Source organism: Trichosurus vulpecula, chromosome 2 (assembly GCF_011100635.1).
Source record: "Trichosurus vulpecula isolate mTriVul1 chromosome 2, mTriVul1.pri, whole genome shotgun sequence".
Taxonomy (NCBI): Eukaryota; Metazoa; Chordata; class Mammalia; order Diprotodontia; family Phalangeridae; genus Trichosurus; species Trichosurus vulpecula.
Window position 1 is genome coordinate 39,819,681 of NC_050574.1, and position 21,196 is coordinate 39,840,876.

At 51.0% G+C, this 21,196-nt stretch overlaps 1 protein-coding gene across 1 annotated transcript; it reads right to left on the bottom strand.

Moving 5' to 3' along the window:
• Nucleotides 1–108: 108 nt before the first annotated feature.
• Nucleotides 109–19,054, bottom strand: MEIOSIN (meiosis initiator). Its single transcript, XM_036746021.1, is given in 15 exon segments — nucleotides 109–383; nucleotides 692–783; nucleotides 1,698–1,951; nucleotides 2,635–2,805; nucleotides 3,029–3,037; nucleotides 3,214–3,287; nucleotides 3,407–3,559; nucleotides 4,234–4,337; nucleotides 6,846–6,970; nucleotides 6,973–7,010; nucleotides 7,205–7,456; nucleotides 13,494–13,593; nucleotides 14,982–15,072; nucleotides 17,406–17,494; nucleotides 18,743–19,054. Coding segments are annotated over 15 exon segments (2,073 nt in total). The 3' UTR covers nucleotides 109–174.
• Nucleotides 19,055–21,196: the final 2,142 nt, after the last annotated feature.

The window sequence follows — 21,196 nt, forward strand, 5'->3', positions numbered from 1 at the left end:
TCTCCCCCTACCCCCTTCCTTCAGAGTAAATGGGGGTGCAGACAGGCTAAGGGCCAAGCCCCTCTCTTCCCCCTGGTTGGGCTGTGTGGAGGGGTAGCTAGGGAGAGGGGAGAGGCAAAGGCCCCCTCCCCCGCTGGCCACCCTGGGGTCAGAGTAGGGGGGACAGTCACTGCTTCACAGAGACTCCGGGCTGTCAGAGAGGGGGTCCTCCAAAGGGGAGCTTGTGCCCTCCAGGCTTGGGGAGCACAGGGCTTTCTCTGCCAGGAGCAGGTGGAAGGGCTTGGGGGACAAGCGGTCATCCTCCTCGCTGGAACAATTCTGTCTGACAATCCTGTTGTGCTGGCGGCTGAACCTCCGGGCCTTGATGCTATGGGAAGGGTCACCAATAAGGGGCTCTTGCATCTGCTTCTGCCCCCATCCCCAAGCCTCGGGTGTGAGAGGCATAAGGGCAGTTTGGCCAAGGCCAGGAGTCGCCTCCCCCCATCCTTCATCCCCCCGTACACGACCCAGCTGATCTCTTCAGAGACTTCATCCTTAACATCTAGCTCTCACTATGACCTTGGGCAAGTCACTCAGTGACTCAGTACCAAGACTTGATGGTCCTTAAAGTCGTTTAGTTCTGTGACTAACAGTCCCCACCTAAGGGGGAGATCCTGCCCCTCCCCCAGCAGCTTTTGCCACCCTCCCTCTTACCAGTACGGCCTCCTCTCCTGCTTGGTCATCACCCGCCACAGGTGTGCCAGCTCCTTGGTAGCCTCAGTGGATGCTGTGCCGGGGCAGGCTCTGCCAGAGGAAGAGGAGGATGGGGTGAGGAGAGCCTGGATGAGGAAGCCATGGGACCAGGAGGCTACTTCTGCCTTGGGCCATTTGGGTAAGAAAGAGGGCCATTTTCACGCTTGTTTTTTTTTTTTTGCAGGGGGGAAGGTAAGGCAATTGGAGTTAAGTGACTTGCCCAAGGTCACACAGCTAGTAATGTGTCAAGTGTCTGAGGGTAGATTTGAACTCAGGTACTCCTGACTCCAGGGTGTTCTACTCACTGTGCCACCTAGCTGCCCCGATTTTCACACTCTTAACATTCCCAGTTTTAAGTCCTGGCATCCCCAACCCTGACATTCCTGGTTCTAAGGCTCCTCTGAGCCTGACATTCTTGGTTTAAAAGATTTAAAAGGTCTTCCTTGTTCTGAGTCTAAATGGTCAGCATCTTCTCCAATATCCTCTTTACCACCAAAAATCCAGAAAAGGAAGCAAAGGGAATGTTTTTTGATCAGGGATAGATTTCATATGAGACTTGGGTGGGGGGTGTGGGGGGGGAACATGTCCTAACCCCCAACCCTCCTTCCCCTAGGCCTGAAGTCTCACTTTTAGGCCTTCCACAGAGGGTATTGAAGGCTACCACTAATACCCAAATACTCCCTCAGAGGACAGCCAGGACCTATTGTCCACCCTTCATTCACCTCCTGACCAGGTTAGTTTATGGAGAAGGTTATTCATCTAGCTAGGCATTGTGATGAGGGCACAGCCTGGGAAGGCTGGACTTCTGGGGGCAGAAAGCACTGTGGGTGGCTGGGATGGGGGGCGTCGGAGGCAGGGAGCAGAAAGGTGACCTCCCCTGGTGGGCACCCGGCTCATGGCAGGAGGGGAAGGGATGGCCTAGTGCAGGGCAAGATGGAGGGCTTAGGGAAGGGCCACAAACCCACTCAATGTACTGTTTGCGGTTGAGGCGACAGAACATGATGAAGCCATTGACACATTTCTTCTTCAGCTGGAAAGGACAGCCCGCCTTCTTGCTCTCCTTGTGTTTCCCAGGGCCTCTGCTGCTGCCCCCTGCCTGGCCCCTCTTCCGCTTCCTCCCAGGGGTGGGCAGAGGGGAGGCACGCTTGGTGGGGGTCCAGGTACAGTCATCATCCTCATCACTAGAGGACAGGAAGCCATCTAGGGTGGACTGGGAGTCCTGGGGCAGGGAGGAGACGGCTTAGTCTTGACCTCCACTTGCCCAGTTCAGGCAGATGACTCCGAGGTCACCTCACCCAGCATAGGAATCTCTGCTTGGATGCACCCGTGTTGCTCACTACCCTCCCAAGGCAGCCAAGGTGTGGAAAGGTCACTGGGCTGGGAGTCAGGAGGACTGGGTTCAAGCTAGCTCTGCTGTTATGATCTGTGTGGCCCAAGCCAAGTCCCATCCCCTCTCTGAAAAACTAGGCTGCTGGACGAGATGCTCTCTAGGGTCCTCTCCATTCTGTGACTAACAAAGTTCTTTCTGGGACAAAATCGACCTCTCCTCAGAGAGCTGCCCTCTGAGGCCAAGCAGCCCGAGTCTCTGCCTGCCTCAGCTTTCTCCTCTATAAAATAGGGATAACAGCCCCTCTTTCCCTCCCTCCCGGGCTGGTGTGAGGCTCCTAAAGTGCTTAGCCCCATGCCTGTATCCCTCTAATGAACAAAAGCCTTTCATACAGATTTCAGGACAGCCCCTCCCCCCACTAGGTCTTCCCTTTTCCAGGCTGATTTTTCAGGCTCCTTGCCACCCACCTCCAGCCAGCTCTAGGTGGCTAACCCCTCTTGAACAGGACACCTAGAACCAGCTGCGGCTTTGGGGCCAGCTGGCCTCTGACCACAGCAGAGAACACTTAATCTCACCTCCTCCTGCTGTCTGTTCCACAGGGACACCAGTTCACTCACCCCTGAGCTGGGGCTGGAGTCAGTCTTGCTGGTCTCACTCAGCGAGAGGTAACAGTGGTCTAGGGAGAATGCTGACTGGAAGAGGTTGAGGGAGTGGGGAGAGCCACCAGAGGCTGATGGAGCAGGGTCCTAGGACCAGGCAGGAAAGAAAGAATGGCATGAGAATGATGGCCAGGCCTGCTTCAAGCTAAGAGACTCCTGCCTCTGTAGTAGCCCCTGCCCCGCTGGGGGACCTCTCCTGCAGCTCACTCCTTCCTAGGCCCCAGGCCTCCAGGCGTCCTCCCCCAACTCAACTAAGTCCAGGCAAAGACAGAGAAGCTGCCGGCTCAGCCCAGGAACTCCCCAGACAGACTGTTGGTCTCTAGCCTCTCCTCAGACAGGGAGCTTCCTGAGCTCAGGGCTCCAGCCTCTCCCTGAGGCATAAGGGGAAGAAGTGGAGCGGGGGCTTCTTTTTCAAGAGGGGAAGGTTATTAGGAAGTGAAAGGACAAAACACAAGGGAATGGAGATGGAGCAGGGAGAGGCTTCAAAGGCAGCACCTTCTGTGGTGCCCTAGCCAGGCTGGCAGAAGAAGAAGATGACTGTGGACTCAGGCAGACATCTTCAAAGAGAGCTGTGAGTAAAGGAGACAGGAGTTAGCAGGCCTGCTTGGAAGTCTCTTCGCCCAACCCAGTCCCCAGGCTGGAAATGCTCTGGCCTCTACCCCATGGCAGGTCAGCGCTATGATGTCACCTTGGGTAAGGCTCTCTGTGCCCTCCTGCAGGATCTTCCCAGGCAGCAGTCGCCCCGGAGAGGTAAACAGTGAGGGGCTCAGGCCGAGCTCGTCACTAGGCTGGCCAGTTCCAGGCCAGCTCCTGGTCCTGGAAGAATCCACCAAGGGGCTCCCTGGAAACCAGACAGGCAAGCCTGAGCTACAGAAGCTACTCTTCCATCAACAGATTTTTCAACAAATCCCAAATTGGATGAAATTCAGATAAGGCTAACAGGTACCCAGAAAAGATTCTCCCTGCTACCCAGGAGCATTTTGTAGTAAGGACTATGGGAAGTGGAGAGGAGAGAAGGAGGACTACATCCCAGGCTGCCTCTCAGCTCCAAGAAACACTTAGGCCAGAGCACATAACCACTACCAAGGCTGGGATTTGGCAGCCAGGATTCAGCCACTGACTCCCTTTCTAGGCCCTGTTTCCCTGTTTGTATGGTGGTGGGGTTAGACGAGGTGGTTTCCTAAGGTTCCACCATTGTAGATTTCCTACATGTCCTATGGCTCCCTAGAGCAAGGATGCCCCATCATCTGTTAAGATCTAGGATTTGGAGAACTTCTAGATCCCCAGCTTAGAAATTCAGTTTGGGCTATTTCAGATTTTGTCCCATCAGGGGCGGTATGGAGGCTCCAAAGCACGATATGCCCAGGCATTGCTCTTAGTTGTCTTGGCTCTGCTGGACTGCATGGTCTTCTGAAAGGATGCCATCCTGCTCTAGGCCCAGCTTCTCCCAAGCTCTGGGGCCCAAGTTCAGACAGAAGGGAGGCCAGAGAGGCTGTATTTTCCCACTTCACTCACCATGGGAGCTGCTGTCGGAGGGCCAGGCTGGGAGCCAAGGCCCTGTGTCCGCTGCCTCCTCCTCTTCCTTCTCCTCACAGGAGTCATAGAACACCAGCTCCTGCCTGCAAGATGGAGGGATTCAAGAGGAAAAATCAGACACATGAGAGCTGGAACCTTTTACTCTAGCCCTTCACCTCACAGAGGAGATGAAGGTACACAGAAAGAAAGTAATTCCCTTGAGTTCACACAGAACTAGAAAGGACCCCAAGTAACAGCCCCCAGCCCTAGCCAGTTCTGGCCTCTTGGGGAACATGCCATTATAGTTCTAGGCCCACATCCTCCAGGAGACCTTGCCCCACACTCCCACGTTCCACCAGGGGAACAGGGAAAGAAATAGAGGGAAATGCAGCTGCAGCCTTTCTCCATGCCCCTACATGAAGACGAGATGCCTCTGCCTCCCATTTGGGGCCCTATGTGGTCTGGCTCCATCCTGCCTTTCACTCACTCATCTCCCAGGCCAGCTAAGCCCATTGGCTCACAACCACAGAATACCAGAGTCCAGTGAAGTGGACAAGCATTTAATAAGTGCCTGCTCCATGCCAAGGCTGGGGATACAAAGAAAGGCCACAGCATCCCCTGCCCTCAGGAAGCTCACAGTCTAAGGGAGGAAATACCATGCAAACAACTATGAGAACTGGCTCCATATGGAAGGAGAGCTGGAGGTGATGTCAGAGGGCAGGCCTGACTGGGGAAGGCTTCCAGAGCCTCAAGAAGCCATAGAAGTCACTGGCTCCCCTGAGGGGGCTGCCCTACTCTAGGACAGAATCGAGACACAATCATCCTCCCTGTTCCTGTTCTGCCTCCTCCCTGGTCCAGGTTCTGGCCTCTGAGGCCCAGAAGAACAAGTTTAATCTTTTACATGATGGCCCTTCAAATCCAAGGTGACAAGGATAAGCATCACATAATTCTTCAGAAGACCTTCCAATGGCATGGTTTGGAGACTTCTGGCCATCCTGGCTGCCTTCCTGTGAGCTCTGTCCTTCTTTGTCACTGGCCTTCCTAAAATGTGGTGCCAGAAGTGACCTGACAAGGTGGAGGGCTGCGGGGCCATTCCGTTCCTCAGCCTGGACATTTTGCTCCTATGGTAGGACCTAAGACCACAGTTTACAGACCTGCATGGGGACATCTGGAGGCTATGTGATTTGCCCAGGGTCATGGAGCCAGTGTGGGGTGGAAGAGAGACTTGAACCCAGCTCTTCTTCCTCTGAGGTCAGTTCTCCCTCCATCATGCCATGCTGTCTCTCAGATTTCAAGGACTATAATTTTCAGAGCTGGAGCTGACCTGCATTGGCTGTGGAAGTTCCCTATCTCACAAAAATAAAACCACAAGTCCAGCGTAAAATGAAAAAAGAAAACAATTGCATTGATTTCATCAGCGACCACATTGTACTCCACATAAGGATATTTGCTTGCCCGGCCCCAGCAGTCCCACTGGCTAATCTTTGGAGCCAAACATCCCATAGACAGGCACTTGGGCCCCCCTTCCTCCTTGGCTTCAGTTACTCAGATCCCCGCCACATCCCATCGAGTGGCAACACACCTCCTCATTCGAGGTGCCTTCCGTGACGCCCTCCGAATGCCTCTGGTCTCCTGTGCTGAGCAGGGTCTGCTCTTTCCTGTGACCACTGACTTATTTCTCCTAATAGACTATAAGCTCACTGAGGTCAGGAGCCCCAAGTGATCTTCCTTCTCTAACAGAAGCAGCTGGCGGTGCTTGGTACAGAGCACTGGGGCCTGGAATCAGGAAAAGCAGAGCTCAGATCCGGCCTCTGAGACGTCGTAGCTGTGTGACCTTGAGTAGGTCACTTCACCTCTCTGTGTGCCTCAGTTTCCCCAACCTTAAAATGTGGATGATAAGAACACCTCTCTCCCACGGTTGTTGTGAGGATTGAAGAGCTGTGCTGGCATTACTAATGCTTTCCAGCTCAGAGGGAGAAGTCGCCTGGCTGAGGATGATAAAAGCAGTAGGCCTTCCTTTGAGGACATGGGCTGACATCTTCCACTTCTCAAGTTCATGATTCTTTGACCCTGGGAATTGTGTCCAACACCCTTATTTTACAGAGAAGTGAACTCATGCCCAGAGTGGGAAGTGGCCTGCCCAGGGTCCCAGAGCCCCCTCAAAGGTTTAGGAATGTGGATCATCACTGTTTTGTCCTACCCCTTCTGTACCAGTCTTTACCTGCTGTGTGCCAGGCTGAATGCCAGGGCATTCCTGGGCAGGTTAGAATAGTCCATGGCTGAGGCTCTTCCAAGTCTCCAAGCACCCTCCCCATCGAGCCCATGTGAATGAAGGGCTTTGAGTGTGAAAGTCAAGTCCTCGTTCCTCCGGGAGGCTCTCCTTCAGCATTCCCCCTGCCCCCTCAGAGTTCATTGCTTCAGCCTCAATGCCACCTTTCCTGACTGCCCCCCAGGCTTGAGCAACCTCAATCACGTGTTCCTTGGCTTTCCTCTAGCAAACAACACAGCTCTAAGTGTGAATCCTACCAAGGCTCCGAGAGTCCAGTGACCGGCCTGTGGCCTGGAGGCCTTCTCCAACACCTTGGTGGAGGTGAGAGCAGGGAGGGCCTTACCTGGGCAGAGGCTCACTCGAGGAGTGAGGGGTCAGCCACTCACTACCTGCTGTCATCTGGGCCTCGCAGGTGGGGCAGGGATGTTCTTCCTGGGCACTGGGTCCTCCACCACAGTCTGGGGCAGGAAGAGAGAGAGAGAGACAGGGAACAGCTCCGCCTGGCTCCCTTTGCAGATAGCACCAGGAAAGGAAAGAAGAACCCACTACCCTTATGGTGTCAACCCTCCCCTTTCAGCAAGACTTTCTGAATCTCAAGCCTCCCCTGAGTATAGACCCCCGCCCTCCCTCCCTCCAGATCCTTAGCACTGAGGGATGAAGGTTCAGAGTGGAATCAGCAGAGGGTAGGGCTGAGGAACCAACTTGCTAAGCCGAGGTGAACCCTGCCTTCAGCCATCTCCAGAAGTGTGAGCTCAGCTCCTCCGTGGGACACGGGCAACCAAGACTCCAGGTGTTGGCAAGGGGTGGGGTATCTCCTGGGGAGAGCCGCTCCCCCCATAGCTCCTTCTCTGCTTCTGTTGGCAGTCGATTCCTCCCCAGGCTGCTTCCCTGGCTGGGAGGGGCCTCTGCCTAGGACCAGGCATGGATGAGGATCTTTGGCCCCTGCCCTTAGTTCTGAGAAACCAAAGTGACTGGAGTTGAAGAGGAATACAAGACCCTTTAGCTGGCAAAACCAAAAATACTCCCTCCAGGGTTTAAGTCAAAGTATCCTTTGAAAACGTACAATGGAACAGCTACAGCAGCTCGGTGATGTAGTAGATGGGGAGTCAGAAGACACGTAACTAGCTGTGTGATCCTAGGCAAGTCACTTAATTGCTAGAATTGCCTTAGTTTCCTCATCTGTAAAATGGATATAAGAATAGCAACTACCTCCCAGAATTGTTGTCTCAAATGGGATGATATCTGTAAAGAGCTTTTCAAACCTTCCAGAACTCTATAAATGCTGTTGTTACAGAGACCTGTTACTGCACTAAGCACTGAGCAGAGACATGAAGTCCACCTTCATCCTGCTTATAGTCTAACAGGGGTAGGGGGGAAACATGCACCCGATTGAGTAGGGTACAGGTAGAATGTGATGAGGACAAGGGAAAGTTAGGTAAAGTATCATGAGAGGTTGGGCAGGGGTGGGGAAGGGAGAGCTCACTTCCATCTAGCTGGGTCAGGGAAGGTTCGAGCCTTGAAGGGAGGGATTCAGACAGGTAAAGGAAGGAAGGGGGAAGAAGAGCCTAGAATGGGGTGAGCTGAGGATGGTGGGCCTTGAATGCCAGGGTCAGGAGTTTAGACTTCATCTGCTCGGCAGGGGGCTTCTGAAGATCTTGGAACAAAGAAGTGCTGGAATCCGAGAAGGGAACTAGGAAAACATTTGAGCACTGGGGTGAAAAATGAATTGGAAGTGGAATAGAAAGATTAGGTGTCTCCATCCTGGAGCAACAGTCATTAAAACCATCTGATATTGGCAAAAGGATAGATCAATGGAAGAGACAAGATGAGGCGAGATTCAAAAACAACAGAATTCAACAACCCAGTGTCTGCTGGAAGTGGAAAACATAGGTTACCAAGGGATAAAAATTCCTAGGAAACTAGAAAGCAGTCTGGCGGAAACTAGGTTTAGACCAACTGCTTTCACCATACCCCACAATGCATTCTAAATGGATACATGACCTTAACATTAAAGACCATCCTATAAAAAAATTAGGAGACAGATCATATACCTGTCACAGCTATAGGTAGGAGATACATCTTAACCAAGCAGAAGACAGAGGCAATCAAAAGATAAAATAGATAACTTTGATTATGCTTCTGCAGTCAACATTAATGCCTCTAGCATAAGGAGGGAAGTGGTCAAATGGGAAAAAAATCTTTGTATCAAATTTCTGTGATAAGGGTTTGATATTCAAGAGATATAAACAATTAACACATGCATACATACATATGCATATGCATATAAACACACGCATGCACACACACGCACACAAAATGACTAATGGCCATTCTCCAATAGAAAAATGGGCAAAGGATATAAACAGTTCTCAAATGAAGAAATGTGAAGTGTTCACAACCACATGAAAAAATCACTAATAATGAGAGATGCAAATCAAAACAAGTCTGAGGTTTTACCTCACACACTGCAAATTGGCAAAAATGACCAAAAATGACAACAGTTAAATGTTGGTGGGGATGTGAGAAGAAAGGCACTCTAATACATAATTGACAAAGCTGTGAAATGGTACAACTATTTTGGAAGGCAATTTGGAATTATGCAAAGAAACTGACTAAAATGTCCATATGCTTTGAACCACAGACTCCATTATTGGGCTTATAGCCCAAGAAAGCTATTGAGAAGAAGAATGTCCCCATATAAGTACTCCAAAATATTGATAGCAACACTTTTTAGAATAGCTAAGAAGTGGAAACTAAATCAATGCCCAAAGTTTAGCCATTGAAGAATGTGGCCCATGAATGCAATGGAATATGACTACTAGAAGAAATGATGTATGTAGCCTTTATCCAATTGGAATCCTGGTAAGCATAGAAGAAAAAAAGAAGTGACCATCCATTCCAGCATCTCTTCTGAAAAAGCAAAAGGCTTTTGCAGTACTGAAGGCCAAACACCTGAAGAAGATGGCTATAATTTATAAAAGCTCCTTAAAATACGGAGAAAAGTTGTTTATGAAAAAGCTAAATATGTACAGAAGTGAAATCTGGCTGGCTAGAATGGCATGCAAAGCTGGCACCTAGTATATACCTGCTGAACCCAAATTAGCTTTTGTGATCAGAATCAGAAGTATCAATGGTGTTAGCCCAAATGTCCGAAAAGTATTGCAGCTTCTTTGCCTTTGCCATATCTTCAGTGGTGCTTTTGTTAAGCTTAACAGGGCTTCATTTAACATGCTGAGGACTGTGGAACCATACATTGCATGGAATTACCCAAACATGAAATCTGTGAATGACTTGATTTACAAACACGGTTATGGAAAGATCAAAAAAATAGAGAATTGGCCTGATAATGCCATTATTGCGAAATCTCTTGGTAAATATGGAATTATCTGCATGGAGGACTTGATCCATATGATCTACACTGTTGGCAAGCACTTCAAACCTCCCAACAACTTTCTATGGCCCTGCAAATGATCTTCTCCACGGGATGGAATGAAGAAAAAGATTTCACATTTTGTGGAAGGTGCAGATGCTGCTAACAGGGAAGATCAGATTAACAGGCTTATTAGAAGAATGAACCAAAGGTCTCTACCATGATTATTTTTCTAATAGTCTGTTATAAAAATGCCTGTACCTAAAAAAAGAAAGAAATAATATGTGTGATGAGTAGAGAAGCTTTGAAATATCTACAAGAACTGATGCAGAAGGAAGTAATCAGAGCCAAGAAAACAATACACACAATGACCATAACAATGTCACATGCTAAAAAATCAAAAGAAAATGTAACAAAATTATAAAGATCAAGTGGGACTAGCATGAAGAGAGCTGAGAAGACACTTTTAATCTTTGTGGAGGTGGGAGGTCCACAGATATTACAGATTTGAACATGTTTGCAGACTTTTTCAATGTATCCAGTTGTGCAGACTTTTTCTTCCCTCTCCAATAAAATATCATTTGTCATATGGGCTGGCTTTTAGGGAGGGAAAAGGGGGCAGATGCATGCGATACTATGATGTGAGAAACCAGAAATATTAATAAAAACTTATTTTTTAAAAAAAGCAAGATTAAAGCTTCAGGGGGAAGAGCCCTAGACCAGATATCAAGAGACCTGGGCACTGACCTGGCTTCTGATAATCAGTTGTTTGAGCATCCCCACTCCTTTCAAGGCCTCAGATTCTGCTCACCCCTCCCCATCCTGGCCCCTATAAAATGTCTTGGGCTAAATCAGCACTTTCCAGTAGTCCATAGCTAATATTTATAGTTCTGTGAAACAAATGGTCATTATTTTTAAAGCTTACCGATGTAAAAAAAAACAAAACAAAAAGAGTTGACTGCTCCTTACTCCCTCCCCAAAGCCTCCTCTGCCCACCCTACCACATCCCCTTCCTTCCCCTGGCCTGGCAGGGAGCTTAGACATTATCTAGAACACTAATAGATGTTCTGAGAAGCCAAGGCCCAGAGAAGCTGAGAGACTGGGCCACAGTCACATAGGTAGAAAGTAAAGAGCTGAGGTAGAATGTAAGCTCCTTGTGGGCAAGCCCTGTTCCCTTTCCTGTCATTGTATCTCTGGTACCTCGCACAGAGACTGGCCCACAGGAGGCACTGATTAAATCCTGAGTCACCTGACTCCCAGTTTTGCACTCTGTCGTCTCCATTCCTGGGGAGATGCTTCCAGGTTTCACTGGCTCCCAGACCTTACTGAAAAGGACACACCCTCCACAGGTCCAGATCACAGCCCTTGCATCCAGACCCATCCCATGCAATTTCTCTCCATGTCTTCTGAATAGCCTCCACAGCCCAGAAGGTGCCACCAATGCACAAGGGTTCCCCTGCTTGTCCCAGTGAGGTCCTCTGCTTCAACCAAACCATCCTCGATTACAAGCAGGTTCTGGACCAGATAGAGACTGAGTGATCTCTTCCAGCTCACTCTCCCCCCTCTCTAGTCACAAACTCTAGGTGGTCAGGAGGAATAGATTTCTTCCTCATAATACCAGTTCACATGTCCATGGTAATGACATTTATGAAGTGCTTTCCTTACAACCATTCTTTAAGGCACATGGATAGCCTTATCACCCCCACTCTTTAGATCAACAAACTAAAGGACTGGCCCAATGATCTGAGCCAAGAGGCAGACCTAAGCCTGAGGCCAGTCAATGTTCTTTCCAGAACAGTGTATCTTCTATCTGTAGGGGATATCCTAGGATCTACAGGTGAAGAGGCCCTTGGAGATCATCTAGCCCGACCCACACATTATATGGAGAAAAAACACCAGGCCCAGGGGGAGGAGAGACTTGTCCAGGGTCATGAAGGGCAGAAGTAGCAGAGCCAGGACTCATCCTCTGTTGCAAACCCCACCCTCTGCCTGCTGTAACAGTTTAGAAAGGTGGTGCCATTTGAGCTGGGTCCAGAGCAATCAGACAAGCAGGGCTGGGGCAGGCATGCCAGGGATGGCACGGCTGGGGGCCCTGAGCAGCCCAATCTGGCCAGAGAGCAGAGTATGTAGTAAGGAGTAGTGGGAAGGGATCTGGAGGCCAGGGACAGCCGGTTTTTCAATAAATAGCAAGGATTTCTCTTGAGCAGCAATAAGATCACTACAGATATTTGTTCCTGGAGCAAGAAGGACAGGTGACTTAGGGCCAGCAGGTGAGACCTTCCACCCAAGTATGGCTGGCTCTGGGCCAAGAGGAGGCCTGTCCTTGTTCCTTGGTGTGCCCATCCTCACCACCCCAGTCAGCCCAAGCTTTCAACCACTCTAGTAAGGTGGGGGGGTGTATCTAGGTCCTTCCATTCCCCCTCCTATCCTAACCTCCAGGCTTGTTTCTTCTTGCAAGACTTCTAGCAAATACCCAGGAACCAGGCTCTTCGAACATGATGGGAGCTGTGGGGTGCTAACTCTTCCTTTTGCATTTGCCTGGGGATGTAGGGGGCTTCCTGCATCTAGTCCCATTTCCACCAAGCCCTATACAGGGACATGTAAATGAATCAGGTCTGGGTCGCTTTATCTTCTTAATTCTTTCTATATTTGTGCTTTGAAAATCCATTCCCCCACTCATCTAGTTGGGTGCTAAGTTCTCCTCCCTGGGGACTTTATCTCATATTTCTGAAAGTTCCTAGACAGGAATTTGCCTCTCGCCCCCCCCCCCCCCGCCCAATGATCAACTGTGTGGCACAGGATGAGGGAGATATCCCTGGAGAGCAATTCAAATGAAAAAGCCCTGGGGACTTGGTGGACCACTCTCTTAATATGTGCTAACAGTGTGATGTGGTAGACAACTTTCATTTGTAGTATAGGTATAATTATCCCCATTATACAGATAAGAAAACTAAGGCTCAGAAAGTGACAGTGACTTGTCCAGAACCACAGAGCTAGTAGTAGTGAGCTAAGAATAGACTCAAGACCTGCTGGAGCTGGAAGGAACCTCAGAGTTCACTAGTCCAACCTGAATAAGAATCCTCTCTAAGTGTCCCCAGCCTCCATCTGAAGACCTCCAACCGTGATGAGCCCACCATTGACTGTGGCAGCCCACCCCAATTTGGGAGAGTTCTAATTAATTGTTCCGAAGTTTTGCTCAAAATAAGCTAAAATCTTCCTCTCTGCAATTTCCTAGTTCTGCTGAATATGCCAGCTATACTGGTCTAATCTGTTTAAATGCCAGCCCTTCAGACACCTGAAGACAGCCAAGCTGCCCCCTTCATTCTTCTGTTCTCCAGCTCTAACTATCCTGTTCCTTCACTTGATTTTCACACAGCCAGATCTCCATTCACTTGGAAGAAATAGGACCCAGAGAAGATACAGCTTGCTCAGAGACCCACAAAGAGGAAGGAAAGGGCAGACTGGAGCTCAGCCTCAGGCCTCCCAACTCCCAGCTCAGTCTGGGCTCTCCTGTACCATACTGTACGTCCAGGCCTCCCCTAGTCTAGTGTGAGACTTCTGCTCCCCATCCATGCCCGCCCTGAAAATTCTCTCCCCAGGCCCCAGTTACTTAGGGGTTACCTTCTTTGTCTGTGGGCTGGAATAAGAGAAGAGACTTGGTCACATCGATGCTTCGCTGGAGGTGTTCGATATAGTGCAGAACATGGAGGAGAATCTCCTTCTGTGCCAAAGAGAAACAGAAGGTCTGGGTGAGATCTGGGAATCAGAAAGAGCTTCCCCATGAAAGGCCTTGTTCTGGTCATTCAGTCAGTCCGTGTTTATTCAGTAGAGGCCTGGACTAGGCAGCCTCTGAGGGCCCCTGAAGCTCAAATCACTGAACTTCAACTAACCCATGGAACATCCAGGAAGGTCTCTGCCTAAAGGAGGATTTTTCTCTCCTGGTGCCAAAGAATACCCCCGATTAATTTCTAAATTATGGGGTACAGGATTAGGAAGCATCACTGGACAGCAGTCCAAATGAAAGAGACCTGAGGCAGATAGGTAGCACAATGGATAGAGCCCCAAGTCTGGAGGCAGGAAGAAAAGTTCAAATCCACTTATTAGCAGCTGTGTGACCCTGGGCAAGTCACTTCACCCGTTTGCCTCAGTTTCTTCAAATGAAAAATAAGGATCATAACAGCCTCACCAGTGGGATATTACTGTGTGGTAAGAAATGATGAGTAGGATGCTTTCAGAAAAAAACATGGGAAGACTTTTACAAACTGATACAAAGTGAAGCGAGCAGAGCCAGAACACCGTACACAGCCGTAGCAATATTGAACGATGACTAACTGAACAGTCAGATCACTGGTGCTCCCTCTTGCATGGGCCAGCTCACCCAATATTCCAATACTGGAATATTGCTATCGGCTCCTTCCATTCTCTTCTTTAGGCTCTTCAACCTTGTCACAGAGCACAATTAGTGCTAGAAGGAACCTCAAAGCTCACTTGGTGCAAGTCACCGGTTTGGAGACCCAGAGAGGAAGCGTCAGCCTGAGGGGCCGCCCGGCCAGGCCACATCTCCGGCCTCAGGCTCCTGACTCCCCGACCCTCAACTACACCATCCTCCAGGAAATGTGTTGAATGAACAGTGTCACACTCAGCAGGGTGGGGCAGGGCTCACTTCTAGATGACTTGGCTCCAGACTATCGGGCTCTGGGAATGACCACTGGGCCATCTCCGCTGGGAGGGGAGAAAGCCAGTGAGCCAAGCAGCAAACTCTCTTCCCACATGAGAAGTGTCCATGGAGGCTCCTGCTCTCTCCTAGCCACTCTGCTGTTCACCCTCAGAGGCTGATGGATGGTTACCAGCACAGCAGTGACAGGCAGAGAATACAGGATTTAGAATCAAAGGGCCTGAGTTCAAATCACAACTTTGCCATTTACCCCCGTGGGAGCTCGGGAAGGTCCCCTGCCTTTTAATGATCTCTAAAGTCCCTGTGGGCTCTAAAATCCTAGGATGTTCTCTGCTGGACCATCCATTGGCCGGTTTGTTTCATAAAGCCCTTGGCTCCCTTGTCCTCCGTCTCACCTGCCTTCCCATGCCCCTCGGCCCACCCTCCCCCTGTACCTTAGTGAGTTTTTTGCTGCTGGCCTGCAGGGAGATTGGCAGTAGCATGGCTAACTCTTGAAGCGTTTTGGTGTGATTTCGCCTCCTTTTTCTGTTTAGGGAGAGAATGCAGAAGAGGTCAGTAGCACTCCAAATCTAGACCTGGATTCTGATCCTGCCTGTGGGTCCTCAGGAAAGAGATCTCAGCTACTCCTTGTAGACTAGGGTTAGAAGACTAGACTCCCCCTCGCCCCAAATAGGTGACTCATGCATGATGCGATCTGCTCACATTTACACAGCAGGCCAGGTCTGTCAAATACTTTGGTCACTCCAGTCCTGAGAGGTGGGTAGCAAAAATGCTATTATTAGGCCTCTAGGTGGTTAAGAGGACTGGCCTTGGACAAAGGAAGCCCTGAGTTCAAATCCTGCCTCAGACAATTACTAGCTATATGACCTTGGGCAAAGTCACTTCCCCTCTCTCGGCCTCAGTTTCCTCACCCATAAAACGGGGATATGAATAGCATCCACATCCTGACATAGCTGTGAGGATAGAAGGAACTAACATACGGGGCGCTGAGTGCCAGCTATTCTGATGATGCCTATTTTACAGACATAAAAACTAAGGCTCTGAGAGGTTGACGTGGGGACCCGGAATCAGCAACTTCAGCTGTCCCTGCCCCAGAACAAGCTGCTCCTCCTCATTGGGCCTCAGTTTCCCCATCTGCAAAGTGATAGTTGGCCCAGCTTGGAGCTCCCTTGTGGCTTTAAGCCCTGGGCTCACCTGCAGGTCTGTGCTTGGCAAACAGACCCGAACTCCTCTCCTTCCCATTTTTACACTATTTGCCCTCAGCACCTAGTGTTAAGAACAGCAATAAGCCTTTGTGTTTGCATGGGGCTGTAAAGTTTCCGAACAGGAAAAGGTGGTCTGGGAAGACACAGACAGGCCTCAGGAAACTGGACCCGAGGGGCTCTGTAAGCCCTGGGGAAGGGCCCGATCCAGAGGGGACAGTTTGCTGATGGGCTTTAGCTCAAGTATCATTGACTTAGAGCTGTATGGAGAAGGTCAGCTTGTGCCCAAAGGGAATGGAAGTACCTGTACAGCAGAGCCCTGCTTGCAGACAGACTGTCTGTGTCCTAAGCCCCTGTCAAACAGCAGTGGGGGCTCCCTGGGGGCCCTGTCAGCAGCAAGAATCTCAGAGCTGAAAGATCCCCCAGAGAACACCTTGTCCAACCTAGCTCCAAGTAGGATTCCCTAGAGCATCTTAATAATGATGATTATGATGCTAGAGTTTATATATGGAGCTAAGACTGGCCAAATCATTTACATACATTAACTCAAATGACCCTCACAACCTGGTCAAGTCAGTACTCCTTTGATAGCATGATGAATATTTAATGTCATGAATATGGGTGCTCCATATACAATTACAGATGGAAAGGACCACATCCTCCCATTCTGGGCAAGCTTCATCCATGTTCTCCTGTAAATGCTCCACCCATATCCAACCACCCAATTTGCTAGAGGGCTTCCTCTAAATTGAACGTTCCCAATTTAGGGCTCACATAACCCCAGAGGAGAGGATGGTAAAGGCTAGAATTCATTCCTCTTCATATTGAATGAGGGGTATCCTTAGGTCAAATACCACTTATCCAAGGAGGGCTTTCAGGGTCTCCTCCCAGTTGTTATTAATTGCTCTCCCCTCCCCTCCCACCAGATTGCCTTCAGCCTAGTGTGTGTGTGTGTAGATATGTATATCTTTCTATCTAGTGTGCACCAAGTTATTTATTGTTTTGTCACCTAAAACATAAGTTCCTTAAGGGCAGGAACTATTTCTGCCTTTCTTTGTATCCCCTGCTCAGCAGGTATCTGGCATATAGTAGGTGCTTACTACATACTAGCTGATAAAATGATCTGCCCACAGTCACAAAGCTTGCATCACAGGTGGGTTCCTTCATGAGCTTCAGCCATTTTTCTATCATGTCAAACTGCTTGATTTCCCACAAGGCTCTTCCACCCTGTACTGAAGCTTTTCAGTGATGGGGAATCTCTAACTCTCAAAAGGCAACCCTTTTTGTTTTTAAGTCCCTCTTCTTTTCAAGCTCCAATCAGGCAACCTTTCTGCAATATCCCCTCCCAGGCCTGCTCTCTAGGCCAAGTTTAACAACTAAATTGTCTTGCACAGGGTGAGTATTTTAAGAATCAGATTATCAGAAAGTCCAGGAATAGCAAAAATCTCAAAGGCCACCTAATCCACCCCTTTATTTTTCAATGAGGAAACTGAAACCCAAAGAAGAATCAACTGGTCCCAGATCACACAGGTGGTATATGTGGAACTGGAACCCAGACCTTTGGACTCAAACATCCCTTCCCTTTGTTAAGCATCTCTAGTCCTGCCAGCTGTTCCGATACAAAAGGGAGATCCCTTCCCCATCCTCCCCTGTTACCTCTCACTGGGGCGGAGTGGGCCCATTCTGAAGCCAGGGCCTCCTTGGGGCCGTTCAGGGGTATATGGGTGTTCACTGGGGCCCCACATCTGGAAAGGGAGATGAAAGAAGGGAGGTAATGAGTGGGCCATCGGCCTCTGACACCCTTGGAATTGGCACTTCTCTCTCAAGGATACAAGGTGGGCTTCCAAGAAAGGAGGCAGAATTCATGGGGAGAAGACGGACATCTCTTCCCCTCTGGGGCCCTGGAAGGAGGAAAAGAAGGAGTTGGGGGGGGGGGTGGATATAAGGGAAGGGAGATCAGGATCTAGGGGCAAGGGGAAAATCTGGGGAAGGCTCCCTAAGACAAGCAGGGGAGTGCTGGGTCATTGTCCTTAGAGATGCAGGCCAGCTGGGGATCAAGGGATGTGTCTGCGGAAGGAGAGGGAGGAGGGATGGCCCAGGAAGAATTGGGTGGAAGGGCCCCTGGATTGTACTGGAGGGAGGGGCTTGGGCATCTTGGGGGGGGGGAGAATACAGGAAGGGAGAGGATAAGTATGGGAAGTGGGAGGAAGGATCTGGGGGAGGGACTCTGGGAGGTAGAGGGTTAAGAATGGGAAGGTGGAAATTGGGGGTGGGGAACAGAAGGAAGGGTGCAGGCTTCCCTAGTGGTGGAAGGGACCCTAGAAGACAGGGCACAGGAGTTTTTTTTGCCGGGGGGGGGGGCCTGGAGGCAGGAAAAGGAGATCAAGAAGGGATGGAGGCAGAGCAAGGGGGAAGGGTCTGGATATCCCCAGTTGGGGAGAGGCGGAAAGGAAAGGACCTGGGAGTTGAGAAGCAGGTGGGAAGTGCCATTTAGAAGCTAAGAAAGGAGAAGAGTGGGTGAGGGTTAAGAGAGGGACTAGAAAGCTGGGGGAGGGACATGGGGAAGGGCCCCTGGGTGGGGTGCAGACCCGGGTGAGGGGCCAGAGGAGCTGAGGGCGGGGAGCAGAGGAGGGCACAGTGGGGCCGAGACAAGGCGGGGGGGGGGGGGCCAAGGCAGCTGGGGGAGGTGAGCGCGGTCCCTGGGTGGGGCGCAGCCGGAGCCCCGGGGTAGGACGGCCGGCCCTACCCTGAGGAGGAGGGCAGGCGCTGTGCTCAGTCCTTAGCCCCTTCCCAGCTCCAGTACCCTTCTGCTGCGCCCCCTCCAGCCCCGGCCTCCCGAGGTGCGCGATGGTGCGAGCCTCTCTCCAGAAGCGTCCTACCCGCAGATCTCTGCCCGGGAGCGGGCGCGAGACCCCGGGGCGGCCTGGGGAGGGGGAAGAGAGCAGGAGAAAGCCACCACGCGCACGCGCGCCCGGTCCTTCGGCCTGCGAAGCCCAAGCCTGGAAGCGAGCGCGTGCCGCAGCTGCCACCGCTACCGCCTTCGTCCTCGCCTCTGCTGCAGCAGCTTTGAAGCCCAGCTGCAACCCCCGCGCGCCCAACCGGCTGGCCAATCGCGTTGCGCCTCGCCTCCTTGGCCCCACCCCATCCCGCTGCTGCAGGCCTCGAGCTTCCCGGGCTTCCCGCGCTTCGCAATCTCTGCCCTGGATTGGACGGAAGCCTGATTGGCTCCGCCCCTCTCGCTCCCTTCCAGCCTCTCGGCTCTCTCATCGAGCGGAGCTGACTCTTGACGCTCCGCCTCCAGTCATCGGGCCCTTCGGTCACGAGGCGCTTTCCCGCTCCTTCCCTCCCTTCCCCCCTTCACACCAGAGGCCCCACCTCCCCCCTCCCACCAATTCCCCAAGGCTCCTCCCAGTCCAGGCTATTTGCCCTCCCTCCAATTATCAACTGTCAACCGTCAATGTCAACCGTCAACTGTCAACTGTTGAGGTCCCCGGAGAGGGGAGGGGCTTCGGAAAGGAGTACATGTTACTTCCCCTTCCCAACCCCTCAGCGCCCCACTGCTCCCTCCCACTGTCTTCACGGGCCTCCCACCCTCTCACTTTCCAATCCCTTCCCCCCATGTTCTTCAGTCTGGCATTCAAGGCCTCCATCACCTATAGAAGAGAGCTTAGAGACCACGTAGGCCCTGGTTGTCCTGGTGGGGAAACTGAGGCACGGAGCATTTTGCCCGCAAGCGTGGATGTACATCTCTCGTTCCCCTCCCCCCACCCCACTCCCACAAGGCCGTCATGGCCCGGCCCTGGTGAAGCAAACCATCCATGGCAATGAAAGGGCTGCACTGGATCGGGGAGGGGGGGGGGGTCCTCTTGAGGGAAAGGTCACGTGGTGGGGTGCCGAGAACCCTGAGCTGGGGTCATTCCCTTGCAGCTTTCCCGCCTTCAAAATGAGGGGTGTTGGCCGGGATGACTCCTGAGGTTCCAAGAGCAGGCATTCCCGCTACCACTTCTATTTCATAGATGGGGAAACTGAGGCCCAGTGACGGGGATGGGGGGGAAGGTGGACAAGGGACTGGCTCCAGGTGACACAGAGAAGACCAGGGTTTAGGACGTGGCTGCAGGCTCCCAGGCCCACTCCTTTCCCTAAATGGAAGGACAATGTCCGAACAAAAAGAATTCCAGCGCCCCGGGGGCTCACGAGCCGATGTGGGGGCGGGGGGGGAAAATGCCTCCAAAAGGGCGGGGAAGGGGAGGGAGGAGAGATGCGAAAAGGAGGGACCATAAACACAAGAGCCAATCAGAAGTCTTAGAGGCCTGGGGCGGGGTGGGGGATGGGAGGGAGGCGTGACCCCTCTTGAAGAGATGCTCCTCCTGCCTCGCCTCCCCGCCCCGCCCAGTTGCTGTAGCAACGATGCGCGCTGGTCCTGCCCGGGTGTGAGCCTTGAGAGCCTCCTTCTCTTTGGTCAGCCCGGTCGGATAGGTTAGCAACCCGATTCAGGTTCTTGCTCTGACCGTGATTCTCAATTCTCATCACGCAGAATTCAGAACCTGAACGGGAAATGAGTCAAAGAAAATTGACCTTAAATTAAGTGACCTTAAATGTGCAAATCACTCGGGATACAAATAGAAAAAAGAGTGCGTGTTTTCAAAGAGCTCACATTCTATGGGGAGAGACACTACACGTGGAAGGTCTCAGCTGCAAGTCAGGTGGAAAGTTCCCATAGTCCTTAAGGAGCAGCATCAAAACAGATGCCATGACTTCTTCTCTAAGATCCTTACAACTAGTACAATTATATCAGTTTCTGATGTTGAACCATTTAACCCTGGGCTGGAAGCATGACTATTCCCGAGGTTCTTGGGTTCAGAGTTCTGGGCTCCCTCCTTGAGGGTCTGAGGAGAGATGATGGACAAGGTGGTGGTGGTTTGGTCTGTCTGACCCTCTCCTTCCCAGAGCAGTCAAGGACAGGGGGGTCAGGACCAGAACATGAGTCCTCTGGGACTCTAGCTAATATAGGACCCTAATATACTCAAGGTGGCAAGTTCCCTTTCTATATTCCATAGGATATAGAACTGGAAGAGACCTTAGAGATGACAATCTAACACCATTCATTTTGCAGGTAGGGAAGCTTGAGTTGGGATGGCAAGTAATTTACCCAAGTTCATACCAGATGGTAAATAGCAGACCTGAAATGCAAACACCCAGGTCCTTACCCCAAATATGGTTCTCTTTCTTCCATGGCTTTTCTTCTACAAACCCCAACATCATTTTCTACATTTGGAAAATGAGGACTTTGTTCTCAAAATTGGACATATCCCTTCCCCTCTTGGTTTTGGTTTCATCATTTTGGTTCTAGACACAATGATCTTTATCTCGGCTTCCTTGCAGTCCTAAAAATCAGAGAAAGAGAGAGAGAGAGAGACAGAGAGAGAGAGAGAGAGAGAGAGAGAGAG